The 23304-nt window shown below is 44.7% G+C and overlaps 1 protein-coding gene across 1 annotated transcript in view; it reads right to left on the bottom strand.

The window, feature by feature from the left end:
* Nucleotides 1-1210: 1210 nt before the first annotated feature.
* Nucleotides 1211-23304, bottom strand: part of LOC142578668 (nose resistant to fluoxetine protein 6-like) — a 96566-nt gene continuing 74472 nt past the window's right edge. The window contains exons 9-12 of the mRNA XM_075688159.1: nt 18090-18210; nt 17065-17251; nt 7886-8028; nt 1211-1658 (exon numbers count right to left, since the gene is read on the bottom strand). Coding sequence (XP_075544274.1) covers nt 1347-1658; nt 7886-8028; nt 17065-17251; nt 18090-18210 — 763 coding nt within the window. The 3' untranslated portion in view covers nt 1211-1346. The remainder of the gene's footprint in view (nt 1659-7885; nt 8029-17064; nt 17252-18089; nt 18211-23304) is intronic.

Here is a 23304-nt window from a genome sequence, read left to right as displayed (position 1 = left end):
TGTTGAAAGTGGTATGTACAGCAGTGAGCACACGGGCAGCTGTTTACCGGTGTCGCCAAAGCGGCGCATAGGCCTCTTGACAAATATCACTTAACGTGAACTTTTTTATACAATTACGCATTCGGCGTTAGTCCTTTCGTAACTAAGTTCACGATGACTCAATAGACGCACCAGAATGAACCATAGCTTAGCAACCTTAACATGCAAGGGAATAAGCTTGGAAGCGGAATGTTTGACAAAGACGAAAGGGGAGTCCCACGTCAGGTGCTATTATTCTTCGTGGCAGGATGAGGTAACGATGTGAGTAAAGGACAGAGGGTTGAGAAGCAAATGAAGACACAAATACCAGGGCTTGCTAATGGAGAATTGTAACTTAAAAGTTGCAAGGTGATTCAACATCCAGTTCAAGTCGATGAAAGACAATGCCTGAGAGAGTTGGGGGTGAGAATAGTGTGGAGTCACAGCGCACGGCACTCTATCATGTCACATCTCACGTGAGAGTATAGTAAGACGAGTGTCGGACTGCTTTCAGTTACCTGGTATCGGCACACACTTTTACACCGCACTATCTTCAGGATCGGCCCACCTTTAGGCTGCATTATCTTCGGTATCAGCCTACACTTGGACGTATGATGACGTATTAATTAATTACAACTAATTTCTGGAGTTTTACATGCTAAATCTACGATCTGATTATGAGTCATGCATTGTACATGTATTGAGCTTTTTCTGGGCTAGAAGTCCGGTGTTCGAATCCAGCCATTGGAATATATATATATATATATATATATCCGGAACATCACGGCATTCACTGGTCCCAGGAGCACATATCGTCCCACATTTTTAGACTGCACTATCTCTGGCATCGGCCCACGAACGAGGCTAGAAACATACCCAATACGGAAAAGCGGACGCAACTCGCCAAGAAGACAGCGGTTTATGTTGGCATAAAACAACTTATAATTGACTCCCACCTCTTCTCTCTACCCTGGCAGTTCCTAAAGTTAATATTTCGCGATTTCTTGCCAATACGAACCAAGTCATTAAACAACATGTATTCTGATGAATAACGGTAGTATAGCATGCGCTGTGATTAAGCGCAGAAAGCACTTGCGTTCGCAGGGTGTTTTTTTTTTTTTTGCTAAAATGTGGGCCATGATGGTCCTTGTACGAGTGCTTCCCGCAGTAGCATGCGCACAAGGTCCTGCACCTTGGGCTGTAAGCCCTACCCGTATCCCTGATGTGCCATGGCCGGTGGGCGCTTGGGCAGCGTGAATATCGCACAGCTGTCCAGGCAGTAACGACGACAAAGCACGTCTTCTGGCCGCATCTTGGGCGGCGCGCGACTACAGCCTGCAGCTGTCGCCGCGCGCACATTCCGATCCGGCGGCGACAGAGCGGCTGACCGTCGCCGCTGCTGCGGACTCGGGGACGGCGTGCGCCCAACCGTCGATCGCTGCGGTGGCACCGCCGGTGGTCCTGGCGGGCTGCAACCGCGCCGTGCGCGCAGAGCTGGCCTCCGCTTTGCGGCTGTTGCGATAGTCGTTCAGCGCCTTGAACAGGATCTTCTCGACGTTGATGAACGGCGTCTCGCAGGTGACGCAGCCCACGAAGGCCGCCATGTAGCAGGCCAGCAGGTGCGCAAAGTAGACGTAGACCTGCGTTTTAGGCACGGAAATGGAGACGAGACCGCTATGAGAGCGTTCTTTTCTAGCCCGCTACTTCGACCGGCATCGACCTATAAACGTGGTCTTCTATCGAAACTGTCACCGTGTGTGCCTTTCGTCGTGATTTCAGAGCGCGGAGCCTGGAAACGATCCCACCCGAGAGGTGGTGGTGTAGAAAAAACAGGCGGCTTTAGCCAGGCGTTGATTTAGCCTGGCGATTAAGGCCAGGCTAAATCGTCCATCAAAACGTCCATGAAACCAGTCTCTCTAATGAATGCAAGAAAAAGACACGAAGCTTCCTTGCGGACTATAATGAACCCTTACGGAAACACAAGGTGTTGCAGGCACGCATGTGGAAAGACCTACTTCTGTAGGTTCTTAAGAAGAGCGTCTTTTTCATCAAGGTAGAGGGCTGTCCATGAACTTGTAAACATGTACAGATATGCCGGGTGTTTCACTGTAGCCTTAGCGGAATTTTTAAAAAATCTCTTGTTTGCAGGTAGCACAGTCCTGCTCTTTGAGCTTGATTATCCAAATAGGCGAACATTATTTGCTCGAGAAATGGATATGCGCAAATGACTAATTAACGAAATTGCACTTATTGTCTTCAAACTAGTCATATTATGGTGTGTATTGCAATTTACGACTAATTTAAGTCGGTAAGTTGTCAAGGCACGCACACTTGGAACGAACTTTAAAGTTAACGCCAGTATTGGAATAAGCATCGTCAAGAGTTTCGGCAATATTCACTGTTGCACGTGCTACGTACTTTTATAACAAAACGTCTTCTTAAGTAGTGAAGGAGAAATTTAACTGCAACGCCTTCGTCGGGTATTGGAGCACATTTGACGAAACTTGTGTCAGCCTCAGAATTTCTGCCAAGAGGATATGCCTTGCGCACTTACCAGCTCCACTTCGTAAATTTCAATATGTGCCCCAAAGTGTCTATAGTTAAAATTTATTTACTAAACCTTGCTTAATTGGTCTTTTATGCATTTCGATTTCTATGCAAGTAATGCCCACCTTTCGAGTAATTCAACTCGAGGAGCAAAATTGCGCTATCTGCCATAAGCGATTGGTCAACAAATTGTTGGGAATAAAATAAAGCACCCTATATATAAAGAGGACTTTTCGTCACTGTTTATAGTTTTTATATTGCTAGGCTGCAATAAGTACACACTCATGACAGTAGTGGGTTCTGCGAAACTTTCGTCTCTCGATTGCACGTTTTGCTCCTGCGTGCATGGCTCACCCGAGCGCACAAAACTTGCCTATGCGGCTTACATACGTATATATGCGGCTTATATAGATAGCTCTCCTGTCTCTCCTAAACAAGGCACAGTGCGGCATGCAGAAATCGAGTTATGTGTACGATGCTGGCGCTCTATTACGCGTAAGGCACGAGTTTCAGACCTTTGACTTATTGATGGGGATAAAGCATTACTGAAATCTGGATGGCCTCGTCGACCGACTTGTAGCAACGGGGTCGGGAAAACGGGAGACATCGACAGGGCCAGCGATCAATAAACGCTTCCCTGCACGATTACGGCATGCGGAGAGTGCCAGATTCCGCAGCAAAGGGGTAACAGCGCTCGCAAAACGCTGTCGGCCTTCATCGAGGGATGAGTTGATTGCTCGAAGCTGGTCCCGGTGCTTTCGTATGACGGCTGCAAACATGGGGCACTCGGCAAGTTGACAGGCTGTCACTTTTGCGTCGCTAATATTATCTTAGGAAACTATATTTCTTGCCGGAATTCAAGCATCAAAGCTCTAGCTGTATTTTGAAAACGCGCAAGCAGCTGCATGATGTCAACAACTCCATAATGTGTTCGTGGGCGTTTTCTTTTCTGCAAGAAGTCATTGTAAATTAGTGGAGCGGCGCTTCCGCAAAGATTGGCTTTATTTTTTAAGGGGGAAGGGGGGAAACCACAAGTTTGCTCTGCGCTCTATTCTCGTTATGTGCGAAACAATGTAGTCATTATTATATTTTTCTTAATAATTAGACACAATTTCTCGTGGTTTACGTGCGACTACAATTATTAATGTGTTCGGGGCATTTTTTGATAAAGAACGTACCTATTATTTCATCTCAAGATCTTGTTGAAGTGACACATATTCATTAAACTTATAATTTTTAATGTCTTGTTTAGACTCCATGCGCGGCAGTAGGAAGTCGTAAGAACATGTCCGGATTTTCTATTACTGACTATGTGGAGAACGCTGTTTCTCTTTTTAGTGCCATTTCTGGTTTTCGTTTTATTTGCTGAAAATTGCTGCGCCGTGATTGATAGCGAACTGCTTGTCGTTCCATTCATTCAAACATCAATTTGAAAGTTGCGAACATCAATTTGAAAGTTGCGGAGATGTCGGGCGAAATATTTGTTGCCGGCATTTGCAATACTACAATCAATCAATCAATCAATCAATCAATCAATCAATCAATCAATCAATCAATCAATCAATCAATCAATCAATCAATCAATCAATCAATCAATCAATCACGCTTGATTGCTTAGATGATTTATACGTATATGAGTTTCAATCGCGTGCATACTATGCCTTCTCTATAAGGAATATATCACTTCTATTGAAAGTGCAAGGAACAAAAAAGAAAAGAAAGCACCTACGGAAATTGTCCTTGGAAGTAAACGAGAAGAAACGGGTTTAACCGAAGGGCCCGATTTTCTTTTCATAGTCATATCATAAGAAGCCAACAAACACTGTCAGTGTTTGTTGGCTTCTTATGATATGACTATTAAAAAAATCGGGTCCCTCGGTTAACCCCCTTTCTTCTCGTTTATTCCGTAACGAGGGTCTCGAATCCGGCAACATTGGTGCCTTGAGGTAGCATATGTGGGTTTATTGACCCGTTGCCTTCACCCAAAAAGATCACGTTCTCGTGACGCCTGCGGCAAAAAGGACGTTCCACGTCCGCCGCCAAGGTCTGTGAGTGGTGACGCTGGCTAACACTCCCAGGGTTCTACTAGGACACACAAATACCAAAGAAAGTGGATGGGAAAACGGCGCCGCGGTAGCTCAATTGATACAGCATCGCACGTAAAATGCGAAGGTTGTGGGTTCGGTTTTTAAGGATTTTCCTTGGAAGTGCCTTTCAAGCATAATACCGAACTAAATAAGGACGAGCACAGATTAAGACGAAAGCGGCACAGTGAAAGAACGAGGCAGGTTTTCACATCACCGCGTTTCTGCGTTGTCATTACCTTAACTTGAGAGTATTGTTACTTGAAGCGAGCTGTAGCTGTTACTCGAAGCCCGTTTTGTGACGACAATTTTCCTGTAAACCCATACTCTCGAATGTTCCGCGCTATAAATTTGCGTTCTCACAAAACTTAACGCATTAGATATTGCGTTTATCACGCCAGCCAATCTTATGTAGTTTTGTTATACATCATGTATTGTAGATCGCACGTGACATCTGTGAGCCAGAGTAAACAATAGCCAACAGCTAATCGAAGCCACTTTGATATACTACACGTGCAGCCTGGCCTTAATATTTAAGCTTCCACCGGCCATGCAGAGAATCGAAGAAATTCTCTCATGCAGGAAAACAAAATAATATCACAGATGCCTCAGAGAAAATAGCACTTTCTTTGCTTCAAGGCTGCCCTGTTTGTTCGTTCTGTTCCACGGAATTCCAGCGGCTTCGGGCCGTTTGAGCACCTTGCACCATCTATAGGCTGACGTAGAAAAAGCAGCTCAGATGCATGGCCTCAAGGATTGGCGATGCACAGCTAGCAGATCCCTTAAAACTCCGCTACGCCTGTCGGAGGCCACAGCGTGCGTACTGACTTTGACGTATCGGATGAAGCTGCTTTAATTTTCGTAAGAGAACATACACCGCGAAGCTCACATTTCATTGAAACTTCGAATACCTCAGCGGGGAAAATTTGTCGCGTTTTCAGTGACTGATAAAGAATGCGTGAAAAAAGAATTGGCCCGCGTGGACACTCAGCACACGCACTCTTAAAGGAGCACTGTAATGGTATCTTTTCCTTTTATATTTTTTTCGGTATATAAGGGTCCAAACTCTCTATACAGCAGAAATAAATACTGGCAAGCGTCAAAGAGCGCTCAATAACTTAGTTTAACACTTGTTTCTGCGAGCCAGTCGCCAAATCCACAAATATTATTGTTCGTAAGTGCTTACTTTTTATTGTCCGGCCACCTTCGGTAATAACATCCCAAACGTAACGATATGCTGGAATCTTCTCTTACGAACAATTTTATCGTAAGAATGTGGTGTTACAACAGGTGGGGTCAGCCTGGCGTACTTGGCCGGCCATTGTTCCGTCTGAGCGTATCTTACATTATATTAACACATGAAGCCAGCAAACAGACATCAAGGATAGCATAGGGGAAATTATGTGCTTCTTTATTCAATTAAAGAAATGATAAATGAATGGAAATGAAAGTGGATGAAAAGCAACTGGACGCACTTAGGGCACGAACACACGTCTTCGCATTACGCGTGCGATGCTCTTAACAACTGAGCTAACGCGGCGCCGCTTTCCCGTCCACTTCCTGGAGTATTAATGTTTATCTGCTAGATCTAAACCTGGGAGTATCACGGCCTTGACGGCGCATGTGTAACATCCTTTTCTTCTTCTTTCTTTTTTTTGCAGGCGCCACGTATAAGTGATTCTTTTGGGTGAAGGCAACTAGTTAATAAATCCACACATGCTACCTGAAGGCATCAATGCTGCCGAATCCGAGGTCTCGCTATCTAATGAATGAGAAGAAAGGAAACGGAGACCCTATTTTTATTAGCCATATCATGAGAAGCCAACAAAGACACCAAGGGTAGCATAGCGGAAATTGTATGGGCTTCTTTATTCCAATTAAAGAAATGATAAATTAATGGAAATGAAAGTGGATGAAAAAACAAATCGCCGCACTAGGGGCACGAACCCACCAACCACATATTGCTGTCCGCGTAATGCGAAGACGTGGGTTCGTGCCCCACCTGCGGCCAGTTGTTTTGTCATCCACTTTGATTTCCATTGATGTATCATTTCCTTAATTGAATTAATAAGTACGTACATGTAATTCCCTCTATGCTGTCCTCGGTGTTTTTGTTTGTTGGCTTCTCATGATATGGCTAATAAACACTGGGCCCTCGGTTTCCTTTCTTCTTGTTCCCTATATGAACATGGGTTTTAACCCAAATGTTCATCAACTCGGCGTCTGAGTAAAAGGCAAACAACAGGCGTAGAGCTCCTTTTGCTTATTACTCCCGAACCCTTCCGAACACTTCGTCTTGAAACTTTTTACGAATTCGGGCCCAGTTTCGGTTTTCACACAAAGTAGGTGGATCCACCATGACATCATGAAACACTGGCTAGACCCGTTCCTGCTAATACCGGGTATGCCACACGCAATCGTAGCTTCAAGAAACGCGCGCAGATCACTCGTTTATTTTTTACGAGCCACATCATCGTACCTAGCCTTATTGTTGCCCAACGTTAACACGTTCCCTGTTGGCAGACACCACCGCATAATGCCACAGTCTCTCGGTATAGCGGCTAGGTACCCTGTGTTAACATTGTGCGATGTGCTGCACGTGATCAGGGCACCGACCCGCCGACCTCCCATTCTTGCGTCAGCGAATTTTGCTGCGTGTCACGACGTCACGATAATGTCGATGACTTCAAATTCGGCGTCTTTTGGCCTACTTTACTATCAAATTAATATATCTTATGAGTGTTACCCAACTTTCATACTTGCCAAGTATCTTCCTTTTTTTCCATGCGAGAAGCACTTGATAGAGTTTCTACAACTTGGAAAACGTCTGTCGGTATTGCCTTAAGAGTACGGCCAACGAAGCACGAGCGTGGCGGTAAGAGGCTTATGGGGACAGCGTAGTAAGACGGCGGCAAATTAACAAAAAAGAAAGGTATAGGCGCTTGAGGCGCTGCCGCGACCACGCGTCTTGCGACGGAGGAGGAGGAAAAAAACTTTATCCACGTCCTGTACAAGGTGTTGCCACCTGCCTGGCTATTCCCATGTTGGAACGGGGAGGTTAAGCCTCCTAGCTCTATCACGGGCTTACTGCACAGCCAGGACTTGAGGGATGTGATCGTGGGGTTTAATCATTCCTGAAGACCGATTCCGGGAAATGCCAGGGCCGAGCGACCCACACTCAAAGAGCATATGTTAAAGCGTGCATACTGCGGCGAGCGCAGCCTTGATTTACGCACCACCATAAATTGGGTGACGTAGATGGCGTTCATGGTGTGCGCCGCGTACATGAACATCAGCGGCGGGTGCAGCAGGTAAACCATGAAGGTCATCTTGCTCAGGGGCACGAACGCCTTCCACGACAGCAGTGTGTCCACGAATCCTGCGAGTCGATCGGAATAGATATTTTGGCGGCCACAGGAACGCGGAAAAACAAGAGCGCGCTGGGCTGTCGTCACAGCTTTGTCCCTTCGTTTATTCGCTCATTTGTTTGTTTGCGCTCTGCTGCGCCACAGTGACGACGCAAGGACAAAAACAAGATGTGAGAGGAGCGCTCACTCGACGGCCGAAGCCGGAACTGTTATTCTTGAACGGTTAGAATACAAATGAAACCAGCTGGGCGCTTGGAAAAACATCTGCACTCGCGAACGAATGTTTGCCGACCAATGTTGCCGCTTTTTTTTTCCCTCTTCCTCGGTATATTCTGTCTGAAATAAAGTGATACTGCCTGCTTGCGCGTGCTCGATCGATGCAATGCATTGAAGTAATCCCACGTTAATTGAGGAGCTGCGCTAGAAGAAATTTTTATTTTTTGCTGATTACCATGGTCTCCATACTTTCGCTCGTTGGTGTACTTTTTGTTTAGTGACTTCGCGAAAGATTGAAGAAAGGAAAGAAACCAAGAAATGCTACAGAAATTCCGACAATTGTCTACTATGTGTGGGCATTCTTTTACTCGGCTGCTACTTCGCTTTTGCTTACTTATTTGCACCCGCCGTGGCTATTTGCCATAGTGGCTATGGTGTTGGGCTGCTAAGCAAGAAGTCGCGGGATTGAATACCGGCCACGGCGGCCGCATTTCTATGGGGGCGAAAACACCCGTGTATTTAGATTTAGGTGCACGTTAAAGAAACCCAGGTGGTCAAAATTAATCCGGAGTCCCCCCTCCCCCCCCCCCCCTCCGGTACGGTGCCTCACAATCGGATCGTGGTTTCGGCACGTAAAACCCCATAATTTAGTTAATTAGTTGCTTATTTACCTAGCTTATGCATGTATACCCATCGCTACCAATCATCTGCTATTACACTATTATAACAATTACATGAGTTTCCTAGGCCAATTATGCATTTATTTTGCACATATATGGTATCAACTGAGTCGAAACGCTGTCACAAGCGTTTTTCTTCCTCGACAGCGCAGCTTTCCTCTTTGTTTTCTTTTTTTTCCTTTTTTTATTACGACACTGACGCGGCGACAGCGACGTAACCATATTCCTATTTATTTATCTTTTGCTTCTTTTTAACGCTACCATTCATCTACCATTACACTACTATAACGATTACATGTGTTAACTTCACCAATTATGCATCTATATTGCATATTTAAGGCGTCATGGGACGAAGAGATTTTGGTGGTGTACTCGCCAAGGAATTCTTACGCATTAAAGAGAACCCCACAACCGAACTAATCAAAATTCATTAATAAAACGACTATATTTTCTACGAGCTCAATTTACAGCTTGCATGATAAGCCGCCCTGAAACACTACGGCAACAACACTATGTATGCGTTACATGTGGCGTTCTGCTAAGTAAGATTGATAGTTTACGCTTCCAGAATCCTAAACAGATATGTCTCACCGTGAGCTGATGCTTGGTACGCCAGAAAGAAAGTAAAGGCGACATACGGATGGCGACGCTAGCTTGAAATTTCAGCACTAGCTGCCCGTGACGTTAGATATTTTTACAGCGTCTTCTGTGCTGTGAACTTTTTAATTGTTTTCTTTCATGGAATAAATAGCCCTCTTTCACAGCAATGCGCACGTATAAATACAGTAGTTCAATTAACGTAAATGTACATCCTTTACCAGGGCATGCGATCGCAGGGAGAGTACGTAAGTTACCGACGACGCCAAGCACTTCCCAGTTACATGTGGCCTCAGCCGTACGTTCTGATTGGCACATGATGACGATACTACGTATCACACAACATTTCGCATTCGTAAAACAAAATGAGGCCCAGCTTTGTGCCCTAGCAGCGCTACAAGCTCATTTCTTAGGGAACTTGCATCGCACGTTTTTAATAAAGCAAAGTACAAGCAGATGCTTTTATCAGCAAATTAAAGATGCTTTATCGCTTTATTGCTCCTTTTTTTTTACTTTTATATACGTGTTCATAGGCACAGCTGACGACACACGCATACGAAAACGGTGCTCGCTGTCGGTAAGAGCGTCTCCAAAGCCGGGGAATATTTTTTACGCAGTGAAGATGTTTGACACGGATACAGCACGCTTCAGAGAGATAGAGAGAAAGATAGAGAGGGTTATGTATTTAAATATTGATCGAGGGCTACTTGGGAAAGTGGATACGGCGAAGAGATATCGCGCTAAGTATAGGGTCACTGTGGAAGCTTCACATGGGTCCGGTCACAGGCTAACGTGAAACACACTTTTTACTCGCTACGGTACGCCACATCCTCAGCAGACTGCAACGAATGCACTCGACAAAGAAGTTTCGCTAACAACCACTACGATAACGTGACGATGGTACCTTATGCTTAGCGTTCAGCGTTTTCGGATCAATTCGATGAAGTTCGAAAACACTCGCCGGTGAAAAAAAAAAACATGGGCGATTCAGTTTCATCCGAAAAACTTTGAATTTCGGTTACCCGGCTGCGATCACGAGTCCATGCTTTGACGACAGTTGTGGGAAAGAGGGAAAAGGTGGAGACAATTGTCTGGACAAAAAACGCCTCGCACAACCAGCTTATCAAGCTAAGGTTCCTACAAAAAAATCGTACGAAGTGCTCACAATAATTAAGGAACCAGAACCTCAGACCGCCCTTTAGCATGACGTGACGTGTACCGCCTCCTTGCCGATGCATGTAGGCGTGGCCAAGGCGATGGAGTGACGCATTTGCTTTGTATACTTTGTCGCCGACGCCGACTGCACGCTCGACATCGTAGACAAGAAGAGCGGCGAAGTCATTCACATCTATAGCGAATACTGTTACTGGTGCAGGAAAGTGGAAGTGCACCATGGTGGCGAAGCATTCTTCGCGTTCTGTAGCACACCAGCGAGTTATTCTGGTGCCGCGCTGAGACCGTGAAATCAGACATGAAGGAGGAACTGCACGTTTGACTTGTTTGAGCAGTTGTTTTCTGCCGTTGTAGCACTGGGGGTAGGACGCTACCTTGCTGTAAAGGGAGTTTTCAGAATATGTTACTGAAGAAATCATTGAGTCTCTAGTTTTCTGGTAAAACTCTTGCTTGGGCTAGTTGGTTCATGCTTGAATGAGTAAAGAGCAAGGCGCAATAGACCAGTACTGAAGAAGAACACAAACTACAGGACCGCCGCCACTCACAACTAAGTTTATTTCCGCAACAAGCCTGCCTTATGTAGGTCAACCAAGCCGAATCACACACGAAACATTAGAAGTAAAATACAGCAAACCATCGACCACTCAGGAATCATATCTGGTACAAAAGATCAAATCAGCAAACAAGAACCACACGTGGAGCAGCGCGGGAAGCAATTCATCGAGCACAGTCATTACCAAGCCAACGGGGAGAAAAAACGAGACATAACAAGTACCGTCTACGCTTCACTATCAAACTATCCAACATATAACACCATTCGAACGCCTAAGGACCAGTCAGTGATAAAACCCGCACTGCTATGGGAATAATGACCAACGAATAACACGGAAAAACATGGAGAAAGGGCGTCTAAGAACAGCGTCTGCGTCGAATCTAAAATCTGTAATAGTCACTCTCTGATAAAATTGATAAAACGTGTGACCGCGCAAAAAATGAACCATGTGACAAACAATGAAATGGACAGTACAGTTGAGCGATAAAGGGTCTAAAGAACAGCGTCTGCGTCAAAACGAAAAAAGGCGACGAAACCTGCAAGAGCCACTAGAAAATTGTCAACAAAATAAAAGCTAAATAAATAAAAGGAAGATAGACGGGAAAAACCTAGATGAAATCACTCAAACATGAGGCCTAACTGTAGCCTTCTAAAATAATAGTCTCCTTGTCACTAAGCACAATGGACGGCCTACCGACGCATTTGTTTCTCTCTTTCTTGATAAAATAGGCTTCCATAATCTCCCGCTCCAACCTGTCTTTTCTAAACTTCAACATTTTTTTTTGAACGGAGGGCTGCAATTAGTGCAGTCTCTGCAATGCTCTGCAAGGAAGCTCCCTTCATTGTTGCGCAGATTACGACAATGTTCAACTGCACGCTCATCGAAACATCGACCTGTTTGTCCGATATAGCTGCAACCACAGCTTAGGGGGATTTGGTACACGACACGTGTTCTGCATTGAGTGAACTTCTTCTGATGCTGAATTGAACAAGCCGGGCGTTTCTCTCGGTTCATGGCACAAAGCTTAGACAACTTGCAAGGCGCCGAGAAGACAACCTGAACATTATGCCTGCTCGCCACTTTCTTAATGTTGTGCGACACCTTATTGAGGTACGGAATTACCGCAACAGAATTTCGTGAAACTGGCTCCCTGATACGAGGCGGGTGCTTGAGTTTTTGGAGCATCGCTCCGCAGACAGCTGAAATCAGATATAGCGGGAAGCCTGCCTGTTGTAGTCGTTGCACTTGAGCGCTAAACCTACTTGACACCAAATGGAAACAAGACTTAGTTAAAGCAGTTTGCAGAGAATTGGTAGCAATTGCACGCTTTACAATCTTGGAATGGGCGCACTCAAACGGTAGCAGGCCTTTCAAAGAACGCGGATTGTACATCTAGCAGATGCCTTTCTTTGGAAATACTAGCCTGATATCCAAAAACTGGAGTTGACAACTGCTCGGAACTTCCTTGGTAAACCTGAGACCCTGGCTGTGGTTCGAGAAGACAGTCATGGTTCTCTCAACAGCAGAATCGAATTCGTGCTCAGGGACATCCTTCAACATAACCAAGAAATCATCAACATATCTGTAAATAGACACCATACATGAGGATCATGAAGATTATTACTGATATCGGCTCCTACAACAGAAAGAAAGATATCGAAAAGGACAGTAGCTACTGAAGAACCGATGCATATCCCTTCATTCTGCACATAAAACTTTCCTTCAAACAAAATGGCGGTTGAGTTCAGGTAGAACTCTATTTTAAAGTTTAATAAGTTTTCTGGAGGACGTATGCATGAAACTGAGCCTTCCTTTCACGTGCTGAGCACCATCTACTAGTTTTTTCTGTATTCAGCGTGAAGGATTAAAGGGCGTTCTCGATGTTGCACCCCGTAAGCCACAAAGTGCACGCCGCAATGGCTGATTCAAACATTTGTGAATAGGCATGCGTATATTACGGTAAGTTGGAACGATGTGAAACACTTCTGCTAGTGTAAATGTCGACTGTAAATGAAAACGTTTCTGTGGCTACCCATTTTATCTATGCTCTCAAGGCTACATTTAAGATATATGGGGAAGCTGAAAGGCGAATAATATCAAAAGTGGCGGGAAAGTCCGTGATTTTATCGCGTTGTAAAGGAGGTTTGCGGGAAAAAAAAGAAACCCCGAAAAGCACCTTCACATTTTTGCCCGAAGAAAATGTCCGAAGACTCAGAACCCTATGCAAGTAAGGTCTCAGTAACATTTTCCTCCCGAAGAACGGCTTCTAAATGGTGTTTTGAGGAAAAGTGCAAAGTTGCTACTTCCAAGAAGCTTTCACACACCGTGGCGACATCGTTGCTGCTAATTACCAAGTGTTTCTGCTACGACAGCCTCAGAATATTAAACGTAGGGGGTTCGAGATAAAGTGATAATTTTTGTTGACCAAGCTGCGTATAGCAGCGGCGGGCATCAAAACTAGTTTGTCAATCGATAATGCGGATATGAATTAACCAAATTTCACTAATTAAGCTGTAAATAATTAACATTTAGGGACATGTTGCAATTGGTGCATGTCTGTTAAAGAACTGCAGGTGATCGAAATTAATCCGGATCCACTATGCGGCATACCTCAGAATCGGATCGTGATTTTGGCACGTAAAACCCCAGAATCGAATCATATTTGTTCTGAACGTTCGCTCAGGAACTGATGCCTCTGCACAACAATAGCGGCTCGCATGCAGCAAGATCATTCACAACAGCCATCACTCGCTTCGGTCTCTCTCTCTCGAGAACGCAAACCGTTGTTGGGGGTCCCCAACATTCGAACAGAAATGAATGTTCGACAATTTCGGATAGTAAATTATCAGATCGAATACAAATCGGATGGCAAGGATTATTAGATTCGTATTCGAAGTCTCCAATATTAGCGCACCTCTAATATTAACTGAAACAAACAATGTATTTTGGTACGGATTTTCAGATTTATTTCGCGAGGCTGATGCAAGACGCATGGCCTCCAGCAAGCTTTGAGTGCTGCGTGACTTCCATTTTGCAATTAGAACGTTCCCTCCAATGTCACTAATTTAAAAGTTAATTCGTTTATTTTATTAATAAATAATAGCTTCGGCGTTAATAGCCTAGCTGTTATATGGTATCGACGGCGCATGAACGGCCCGCGCAAGGAAAGTTAGAAGGTTTTTTAGAGACGCGAGACGCGGCAATGAATTTGGTTGCAAAAACGACGAAGCCAAGTGGACGCACCGCCGCGCTCAATCGGCTCTGCAGCTGAGCAGGGGCAGTGTTCCGCCTTCCGCTTCTGGCACGAGCGTTGTGCGTACAAACACCACCGGTCCTGCTGAGCAGCTGCGTGCATACCGCGCCGTGGTGCATACCATGTTGTCAACGGTACGAGGCAATAAGCTTTAAGATACGGACGCACACGGTTTCCCTTCGGTGCTCGTCAGTTCGTTTTCTTTTCATTAACATCATCCTAATTAGGTCCGCGAAATTCCCTTCACAGCGGTCTAGAGTTATCTCCTTCCTGCGTGAACCGAATCAATCCAGTACCCGCGAACTTTGAAGCCCATTAGAGTAGAGGCTTGGGCGAGTTGGTTGTGGTTCATAATGGCGGTATCTGCGCCGTATAATCTTCAGCCACCCACTGTTTGAGTGCGCATACATCACTTGTTAACGCTTTCCTTCCTCCGTTCATTTTCCTTCCCCAATGTAGGGTAGCAAACCAGGTGCAACGTGGCTAACCTCCTCGTCTTTTTTTCTCTATTTCTCTCTCTCTCATCGGAGTTGAAAACACCATCGGTTCTTTGTTCTACGTACACCACGACTTTCCCAGTTCAGCTTCTTTCTCTTAATATCTAGCGTGTTATCATCGACTCACATGTGATCCTTACCCAACACTGCTGTCTCGCTTTGTCTCAACGTCACACCTCTAATTTTCCTTACCATCGTTCGTTTCGCCATCCTTACTTTCCATTTAAGTTTCATTGTCAGCGCCGATGTTCCGGAGCCCTAGGTTAGTACTCGCAGGCTATCGGGATTTTCTTTTCAAGGATATATCGATAACCGTTAATTCATGACTTGGGAGTGTCTGGCAAATATAGTCCAATGCATTCTTAGTCTCCTGTGGATTTTATTCTCGTGATCAGGGAGATATATTTGATGCAAGAAATGTGCGACATTTAATCACTTGAATTACACCTTGCAATAAAAATGCTGTAAATTTAATTGCCGAGTATTGGCTTAAACTAGAGCTTCCTTATAATGTATTGTCGAGTACCTGCAGGTCCAATGTTCGCTCATTGGAGAGTTTACAGGACCAGGCACCATGAACGTTCTTCGCATTTCTTCGAAGTGCTTCAACTTCTGCAACAATCATTGTGCTTGCCAGATATCATCCCAATCACAACATAACTGTCTCAGGTCACACATTTTGTAATCTTTCCCGTGTTTTTGATCACTACCTAGCCCTCTTGCTCTCACATTGAGCTCGAGCTACATTTTGTGAGGTTATCGTCCCTCATCAAGCCTGTCTTCCACCAAGGTATACACCAGCAGAAGCAAAACCTTCATCTCCAACTGGTGTCTGCAACAGCTCCAGTTGCGCCTTTCTATTCCGGGGATACTGTAGAAGGATTACAAGACCTAAGATTTATTTTTAAAAAATAGACAATGCTGTCATTACTGAATGAGACATATGGGCACCGAATGCACATATATACACATGGTTCAGTCTCGTCCATAACAGGTACCGCCATCATTCTGGATACTCTAACCTCAGTTTAAGCTGTGCCATACAATGACATCAATGACAGCGGAGCTTTCTGCCCTTGCGTGCTGCTATAAAACACGTCCTACAAAAGTCCTACCTCGCAATATGTATTGCCTCCAAAGGAGGTCATATTTTGCGACTCTATGGCAGCCCCTCAATGTGTACAATTTGCCCTGTACCGCAGTACTCACCCAAGTTCCTGATTTTAAGGACATGCGTATATTTCAATGTCTGCCAGGACATAACGGTATTACTGGTGATAAACCGACGAGGCTGCCCGGTTCGCAAATAAAGAATCCCGAGCGGTTCCGATCTTCTATCGAGAACCGATGCTGCCAGAAAACTTTACGTCCTGGCTCAACTGTAATGTTCACTTATTGGTCGTCTCATCGACTTCGGAAGTGTCGTCAACATAAACCGTATCGTCTTCAAACCTGAAACTGCCATCACGAATTTCCAACTGAGATGCGGAATCGTTAAGCCACCTTTAGCTCTGGGTGGTATTTGCAAAACGCTTATCCTCGTTCCACATTGGAATGGGTGACACACCTATATGTGTGACTCTAGCAGGGCTGAAGGTACTACTCAAGGCTTCCTGTGTTTCGCTACCGTTACGACGTCCAGCGCCGCCCTCTCAGTACCGGATTAAACAGCATAGACTCAAGACCCCGTTCAGAGGCAAATATCCTTGAACCATGACGGTTTCTCTTTAGCGCGGACTGCAACAAAAGCGTTACTGGACTTCTTCCAGTCAACAACTCTCTGCGACTTCTTATGGATTTGTTGTGCATCTTATCGGGTGCATGCATCTATACTGCTATTTCTCTCACTTATTTCTCTCATTTCGTCCCTCTATCTCCTTTCTCCAGTGCAGGGTAGCAAACCGGACATGCGTCTGTTAACCTCCCTACCTTTCCTTGCTTCTATATCTTCCCAATATGAAAAAAAATACACTTCGAAATCCTGCCGCACGCTCCAACTTCGCACTGCTCGTGAAACGAGGGCTAAAGTATAGCAGGGCTGTGAAGCTGCGCACAGGTGTCGCGCACAGTGAATCACCTCCGTGGCCGGAGACGCAGGCGAAGGTGACCCAGGCGACACACAATGTCCAGGCGGGGCGGCTGGTGGCACCGTATAACACGCTGAGCAAAGGCCCTGGCGGTGAATAGGCGTTCCATTCGTAAACGCCGTACACGAGGGTCAGTCCCGTGGTCACCGATGACAGCCAGCCCACCAGCTGTATTCGCTGCGAGTACATCCCCAATAGGTGGCTACAGTTAGGATCTCATTGCCCACGTCGTAATGCTTTGCTCCGCGGCAACCTTATGACCATGCACGCCGCAGCTGGATCGCCCTATTGATGTCGATCTCTTACTGTAGGACTTTATTCTAACCACCGTCCAAATACGCGTCTCATTCAATCATTCATTTAGTGGTCTCCGAGCGAGGTGGTAATCTTTCCTTTGTCGAGTGACTGTACAATGCGTGACCACACGTGTCTACACCATATTCAGCTGAATATCGCTATATTTCTTGTTTGAAATGAAACTGGAGGGGAATTGCTTATGCGTAATCTCTGTAATGTGTGCGATGTTTTATGCAGCTGCAAGCGATTTGCAGCCTCAAGAGTACTCCAAAATACACTTTATAATAACGTTGGAGGTCCCTTGTGTTGCCCCACGTACTTGGACCTTTGAGTAGCTGTGGCAGCGCTTCGCGTGCAGAGAAAGTGGTCTTAGTCTTCCTCTGGGACACAGGGCTTAACCAGACACTCTAGTTGCCTGTTACCGCGCGTTCTTTTGTATATTGTGGGCCTGTAGGTGTACATATCATATGTAAGAATGCCTCATTTCATGCACTGCCCGTGTCCTCTGGAGTATAGCATGCTAGGCGTATTGGCAGGAAAAGATCTCTATGCAGTATAGATTATAACATGTCTCTCGTATCGCGGAATGGTTATGGGTGAAACGAAGAAAAAATGTAAAAACACTGCATAAGGAAATATGTAAAGTATAGGAAGTTCAGAGCCACTTCTGGCCGAACACACTCAGAATCGGCTCTTGTATGCATGCGGCGCCACTTACCCTGCTAATCTTGATCTGTCTGTACTTGTAGATGAGGTATCCGAGGAACAGGCCGACGGCGAAAGATGGAAAATGCGTGTACGGACGGAATGCGATGTCGTTCAGGAAAGCGTTCAGGTTTCTGCAGAGAAACACGTCATAACGACCCACAACATGATTCTAGGTGTCATGTTATGTTTGACACTAGAAGGTGTCCCGGGATTAAGCTTATCACCTAGCTGTGGCAAAAGCCTACACGGACGATGAGTCTGGTTTCTCGCAAGCTTTGTATCTGTAAACAAATAAATCGTTTTCATCCTCAGGTAACCACGACTTTGTTTCCCCTTTAAGGACGAAGTTTACCTTGGAGGAGGCGAATCACAAGAAGAAAGCCATTGTTTCCGTTCATGATTCTCCTTTGAGACATTGCGGACTTTCACAATAGTTGTTTTGTGTTAACTGACCGTGAAGCAATGAAAGAAAAGAGGAAGCTGTGTCACAAGACAATCTTGAAGCCTAACTATAACAAATAAAAAAGGCAAGTCAACAGCGGTTGACATAGAAGAAAGACAAGATCTTCCGGGGTGCAATGGTGTACAATGTGGTTTGTTGTCGCATGTTTGTCATTCAGAAGGGAACAGAGGTTCCCCCACAAGACCTTGTCTTTCCTTATTCGATGCCAACCTCTGTTGAGGCGCCTTAACTTCACCTACGCCCCCTTATCCTGCTTAGTGCCGTCTTACTCTTACATGGAGCACTTTGCTTAACCTTTATTTTTCTTTAATTTCTTTCTTTCTAGATCTTCGGGGTGGACCCACATTTTTCGGTGAGTAAAGTTACACTTTCGTTTCCGGGTTTAGACGTGCACAGTTTGGACGAGCGCATCTGGGTTTTATTTCAGCCTTTCGGGCTAATCATGCATTATTACTGCTCCGCACATATCTCTACGCTAACTTGATGCACCTCTTTTGTTGCGAGCTTCATTTTGACGCCCTTTTTGTTGTCCTAAGGGCACTAAAAGACCTCAGATCGTGTAATTTACGAGACAAAAGTGGTTAGGTAACCACGAACGTCGAATCTATCTGAACTCGCCAAAGGAGGAATTATGGCGAAAGCGCCGAAACACGCGATGGCAAGCGGTCATTTCTAGTCGCCCCGCGAGGCTGCGCTGGGCTCCTCGCCTGCGTGCATGTCTGTTTGTCTGCGGCGCAGCTGATAGGCTTTTGCCGTTCATCGGTGGACCGACAGTTCACCTTCGACGGGACGGACGTGGCCGCGGACTTTGTGGCTGGTTAGCGGAGTTCGGTCAGTGTTCTGTACTAGTCTACGAACGTGGACAGTGCTACGAATGGCTACAAGCTTATTACCGAGCAGCCTAAGGAAGGCATCTGCAGTGCGTCGTTGGGGCGCGGAACCGGCATGGCAACGACGATGCCGCTCACGCTGTTCTTACTGTTTTTCCAGGTTAGCGACACAAAACTGTCTCATTTCGCTTCGGTCTTTGTTTTGCCGGTTCCACCCCAAAGAGTGTCCTGTGTACAAAAATGCTGCAAACTCAGGCGACAGCTGAAATGCCGTTTCCGTCTTTTGCGACGTTACGCTTTCTACTTTCTTTTGCTCTTCTTGTGCGGAGACGTCAAAATTAACCTGGGACCCACAACTAAGGAAAAACCGCACCTCCTGCTTCAAGGTCAGGAAGACATTAAGACGAAACTTATGGCTATGTAAGTAACACAGACAGAAAATAAGCATGCCATAGATGACCTTAGCGGACGCATTACATCACTAGAAGCAAGGTTATCAAACTTTAATCATCTTTGTACTACCGCCAGCGAGTGCAAGAACCAATGTGACCACCACCATCGATTGATCAAGTCGTTGTGGTCGTTGTCGGAAAAAGTTGACAATCTGGAAAGCCAGAGTCGGCGTTGCACTTTGGTTTTCTATGGCATCAATGACAGCGATAATCCTGAAAAAAAGTGCAGATTCTGAGCGCAAAATTCTCGTACTGTGCGAGTATAAGTTGGGCTTACGTAACCTGTCAATTGGGCGTGCGCACCGCCTTGGAAGGTATCAGAGTGGTAAAAATCATCCACTGATAGCAAGTTTTACTCGTTTTGTCTCATGCAAAAGAACCCCAGGTGGTCGAAATTTCCGGAGTCCTCCACTACAGCGTTCTTCATAATCAGAAAGTCGTTTTGGCACGTTAAACCCCATAAAGAAGAAGACGTCTCATGGAAAGAAAAAATAGTAATATTAGAGAACGCCAGAAAGTTGAAAAATAGCCAGTTTGCTATATCTGAAGATTTTTCCGGTGTAGTACGTGGGAAAATAAAACAGCTGTGGGATATTGCGAAATATCGTAGGAAGGATGGCCATGAAGTTAGCCTTCGGTACGATACTTTATTGTTCAATGGCCCGAAATATGTCTATAATGCTGAGTTAAACCAAGCTGTTTCCCAGAAGTGACCACGTCGATCTACCGATGACAATGTTTCTTTCCTCGTCATAAACGGTCGTAGTATCAAGAATAAAGTTGGCGTCGTTAGCGCGCTGGTGCACTTGATTAAGCCCTCCATGATTCTAGGTACAGAGTCCTGGCTAAGTGATGATACAGCTGATAATGAGGTATTTCCGCACAGTTACACGTGTTACAGAAAAGATCGAAATTCTCAAGGTGGCTGAGTTGTTATATTGGTAGAAAGAAGCATTTCATCTGTCCAGCTGCCCTTTCCTATCAGAGAATGTGAGGCTCCTGTGGGTTGACTCTTTCCAACAAACGTGCCTTGAGTGTATTTATTTTTTTATAGACCACCTGATTCCTCTGTTGATACATTATGGCAGTTGAGATCCGCAGTTGAATTGGTACGGGCGGACAACCTGGTTATACGCGGAGATTTCAATCTTCCAAATGCTGTGTGGAACGATCAGGGCTCACTCATTACACGGGAAAGTTGCTTGTGTCAGAAAATGATGAACATTGTTGATTTGTTCGCACTATCTCAAATAGTGTCTGAATCAGTTAGAGGAACTCATGCTCCGGATCTGATTTTCACAAACCAACTTCAACTGGTAATTTCTACGCTTGTCGTTCCTGGAATTAGTGACCACAGTGCTGTTTTATCTGAAATAGAAATTACACATATAAAAACTGCGCACAGTGTGGCGAGACATGTGTATAACTATTCGGAATCTCTGATTGATAAAATAAATGAGGGTTCGGATGGGTATTACGTTTATGCAACAGAAGCTGATTATAAAAATACACATAACTTATGGAATTGCCTCAAAAACAAGATTCTAGCGCTTCGGCAGCGTTTTATACTGTGTAGCGTGCTAAATGAAAGACAAAATAGAAGTAAGCCTTGGTTTTTGAAAGTTTTGCGCAGCCTTGCACAAAAAAGGGAAAGTTTTTATCATAATTTTCTCCAAGCGCGGTCAAGTGATAACAGGAAGAAGCTGAAAGAAATTACGTCAGAAATGAAGAACGCAGTTCGTGTAGCCAAGAATGCTTTTAGTGCATCTATCCAGTTGAGAATCAAAGATGAGCTCAAGCAATGTTGGAAGCACGTGAAAAGAAATGGAAAAGAGGCAACATCTATTGCGTCACTTGTCTCTAGAAACGGCGTCCTTTTTCACGCAAAAGTTGAAGCGGAATACTTTAATCAATATTTTTCTTCCATGTTTCCTGCTGTGATGCCGAGCAACGATGACCACAGAAGTACCCCGCGAGAACTGATAGCCACGATGGGTGATATGGATGACGTCGTTATCAGCATACGTGGCATAGAACTGTTGCTTTTGAAATTGAATGCTGCTAAAGGAGGAGTACCTGATGGTTTAACTAAAAAAACGTCTTTAAAATTTGTGCCCGACCTATAGATCCCTTTTCGAAAATATTCTTTGAAAGAACAGTGGCAGAAGCTTCCCTGCACAGTGATTGGAAGATTCGTGCAGTGGTTACAGTTCATAAATCTGGTCCGCAAAGTGGTGTAGTTAATTATCCTCCTATTTCTTTAACGTGTGCTGCGTGCAAAGTTTCAGAGCACGTTTTATTCAGGTATTGTAGCACATATGAATCGGTATTCTCTGTTTAATCTCTCTCAACATGGCTACAGAAAGAATTGTTTTGTGCAACACAAATACTTCAATTCACTCATGATCGATATTGGCGGTGCTATGGACGAACGATTTTCTATAGATTGAATATTTTCAGATTTCACGACGGCATTCGACACTGTATCCTATTCTTTGTTAATTGGGAAACTTAATACCTACAATATTATTAATAAGTTATTGCATGGATTGCCGAATGCTTAAGACTGCGCAAGCAGTACGTATACAGTTTTGAATGGTGCTGAGTAATCAAGAAGAGACATTACTTCTGGCGTCCCTCAGGGCTTAGCCCTGGGTCTACTTTTTTTTATTTGTCAATGATATCTGTGAAATAGCCCTGTCACATTTGGGATTGTACGCTGATGATTGCGTTTTGTACAAGCGTATTAGTTGTGAATATGATTGCCGCATTTTACAGTGAGATCTCAGCCGCATTGCTCAGTGGTGTTATAAATGGAGCATGAGTTTGAATCCAGCTAAGACAGTTTTGATGCCCTTTCGCAAGAAAAAAAAACATTTTTGTTTCAGTATACTTTAGATAATATTGCATTATCCCGAGTGTCTGTACATATATAATAGGAGTTTATTTTACCACTGACCTAAATTCCATCAGTACGTTGATCGTGTAATAGCGAGTGCAGGCAAGCCATTAGGGTTTCTACGGCGCAACGCTAAAAATTTCAGTATGGCTAATAAATACCGACTGTTCAACACGTTCGGCAGGTCTGTGTTATACTATGTATGCGACGTTGGGACCCACCGGTGATTGGTGACAAGGAACGCCTTGCAAGAGTACAAAATTTAGCTACAATATTTGTTACTGAAAATTATAAATTATTCTTTGCTACACAAGCAAAGAATAATTTGCAATTGTAGCCTCTTGAAAATCGCAAGACAGAACTTCGTTTGAAACTTTTTCACCTTATCTTTCACACAACAGTTGGTATTGACAAGCAACAGTGCACACTTGAAACCTTATTATGTATTAGCTCGGGGCGACCACACCCATAAAGTACGATAAATGTTTTGCGACACAGAGCTATTCAGGATGTCTTTTTTCCCTTGAACAGTACGGGAATGGAGTATACTATCATCTTCAGTAGTTGATGTATGTCGAATG

Source organism: Dermacentor variabilis, chromosome 1, assembly GCF_050947875.1.
Source record: "Dermacentor variabilis isolate Ectoservices chromosome 1, ASM5094787v1, whole genome shotgun sequence".
NCBI classification, from domain to species: domain Eukaryota; kingdom Metazoa; phylum Arthropoda; class Arachnida; order Ixodida; family Ixodidae; genus Dermacentor; species Dermacentor variabilis.
This window is presented reverse-complemented; position numbering and strand designations above follow the sequence as displayed.